At 38.0% G+C, this 2,319-nt stretch overlaps 1 protein-coding gene across 1 annotated transcript; it reads left to right on the forward strand.

Annotated features, from left to right (window-relative positions):
- Positions 1-205: 205 nt before the first annotated feature.
- On the forward strand, positions 206-688 carry LOC147504763 (uncharacterized). The gene has a single exon (XM_086605357.1). The coding sequence runs from the start codon at positions 206-208 to the stop codon at positions 686-688; it is 483 nt and encodes a 160-aa protein (XP_086461483.1).
- Positions 689-2,319: the final 1,631 nt, after the last annotated feature.

A 2,319-nucleotide genomic window follows, 5' to 3' on the forward strand; every position in this document is an offset into this window, starting at 1 on the left:
TTTTTTTTTTTTTTTTTTTTTTTTTTTTTTTTTTTTTTTTTTGCAACAAATTTATGCAATGCCTACCGAAAATCCAATTGTGCCAAAAAATCAATCATCCTCACAAGTTATTCATCACCACTACACCCCACAAGACAACTCGGCATTTCCAAAAACTATTTCATTAGATGAGTCCAACTATACCATATGGGCTCCTCTCATGCGGATGCGTATTGGAGCAAGGGGAAAGATTGGTTATTTGACTGGCACAAAGCCTCCAGAATATGAAGTTTGGGCAACAAATAATGAAAAGGTGAAACGTTGGCTTATTGATTCCATGGAGACTTCTCTTATGAACCAATATATTCGTCTTCCTACTGCAAAAGACATTTGGGAGCCTGTGGAGAAGACCTTTTATGATGACTCTGATGAAACTCGAATCTTTGAATTTAATACGAAGTGCTTTGAAGCGAAGCAGAATGAGAGACCTATTCCTACCTATTACAATGAATTGGTGGCCATGTTCCAAGAGATTGATCAAAGGGTGACCTCCCAGAATAATAATGTTGCAGCTGTAGTCCATGAAATGTCCACAATGTCTAGATTGCGAGTTCATATGTTTTTGCGTGGACTAGATTCGGAGTACGATCAAGTGTGTGGAGAGATCCTTCGCAAGATCCTATGCTTACATTCACAAGGTACAATCTGAGAAACTGGTTATGGGGCGCTCTGTATTAACTGAATCCTTTGTCTTGGCTGTTCATAGCAAGACAATTACTCCTCCCGGTTTTTCTGGTCCTTCACGCCACCCTAAAGGTAAATCAAATCCTTATACAAATAAAAGGTACAGTGTTTGTGGAGAATTGGGTCATAGCAAGGAGAGATGTTATGAAGTGATCGGCTATCCTGATTGGTGGGACTTCGCAAGGAGGCCACAAAAGAATATAAGCAAGGCCACCATTGCTAATGCTGTGATTGGACATCCAGACAATGCTTCGGCTAATATAGCGCAATCCGGTATGAATGGTAAGGTTATTTTGAATAGTATATGGATAATTGATTCAAGTGTATTTGACCATATGACAAATGACCCTAGCCTTGTGGAAAGTCTTAGAGAAATTCACCTTAAAATGCTGTTTCTACTGCTAATGGTACTCCAACTTCGGTTAGCGGAGAAGGTTCTATTGTGTTATCTGATACCTTCACTCTTGAATCTGTCTTAGTTGTTCCATCTCTTGCTTATAACCTATTGTATGTTTGTCAAATTATTCTAGCACTTGCATGTATTGTGATGTTCTATCCATCTTTCTATGTTTTTTAGGACATTCTGACTCGACGGGTCCTTGGTTATGGTGTTAGAAGGGGAAACTGTACTATCTGGATTTGACATAAACTGGAGAGAAACAGAAGAATTTTATGGGGCAAGCTAATCATGTCAATAGGGTCGAGAATGCAAAAGAAGTTGTGTGGTTATGGCATCGTTGTTTAGGTAATCTATCTTTTAGTTATCTTAAGAAGTTGCAACCTCATTTATTTTCAGTTGTTAGTGATTCTGAGTTTCATTCTGACATTTGTGAACTGGCCAAGAGCCACTGCATTTCATATTCAACAAGTATTAATAGATGTCCTGTTCCTTTTATGAAAATTCACTCTGATGTTTGGGGTCTTGCAAAAGTTTCTTCATTTTCTGGAACTCGATATTATGTAACTTTTATTGATGATTGCACTCGCATGACTTGGGTGTCATTATTGAAAAACAAAAGTGATGTATATGGGATGTTACTGATTTTTACAAAATGGTGGTGATGTAGTATCAACAATCTATCAGGGTATTTAGTATGATAATGGTGGAGAATTTATAAATGGCCTCATGTCTGAATTTTTCCGGTCAATTGGAATTAGTCATCAAACTTCCAATTCTAGTACCCCCCAACAAAATGGTTTAGCATAACGGAAGAGCAGGCAGTTGTTGGAAGTTGTTCGTGCTTCCTTGTTTGGCATGAATGTACCTCAATCCTATTGGGGTGAAGTAGTGAAATCAATAGCATATGTTATCAACCGTACTCCCTCATGGGTAATTGAGTTCCAGAATCCTTATCAGAAACTCCATACACTTTTGTCCATCTCATCTATGCCTAACTTGGAGCCTCAGGTGTTTGGATGTACAACTTATGTCCATATCCCAAAACCAGAACGAAGTCAACTTGATCATTGTGCGAAGAAGTGTATTTTTGTGGGTTATGTAGAGTTTCAGAAAGGGTATAGGTGTTATGATCCAATTACTGACAAAATGCATATATCTTTTGATGTCTCATTCCATGAATTAGACCCGTATTACTC

The sequence above is a fragment of the Coptis chinensis genome, chromosome 4 (genome assembly GCF_015680905.1).
Source record: "Coptis chinensis isolate HL-2020 chromosome 4, ASM1568090v1, whole genome shotgun sequence".
Lineage (NCBI taxonomy): Eukaryota > Viridiplantae > Streptophyta > Magnoliopsida > Ranunculales > Ranunculaceae > Coptis > Coptis chinensis.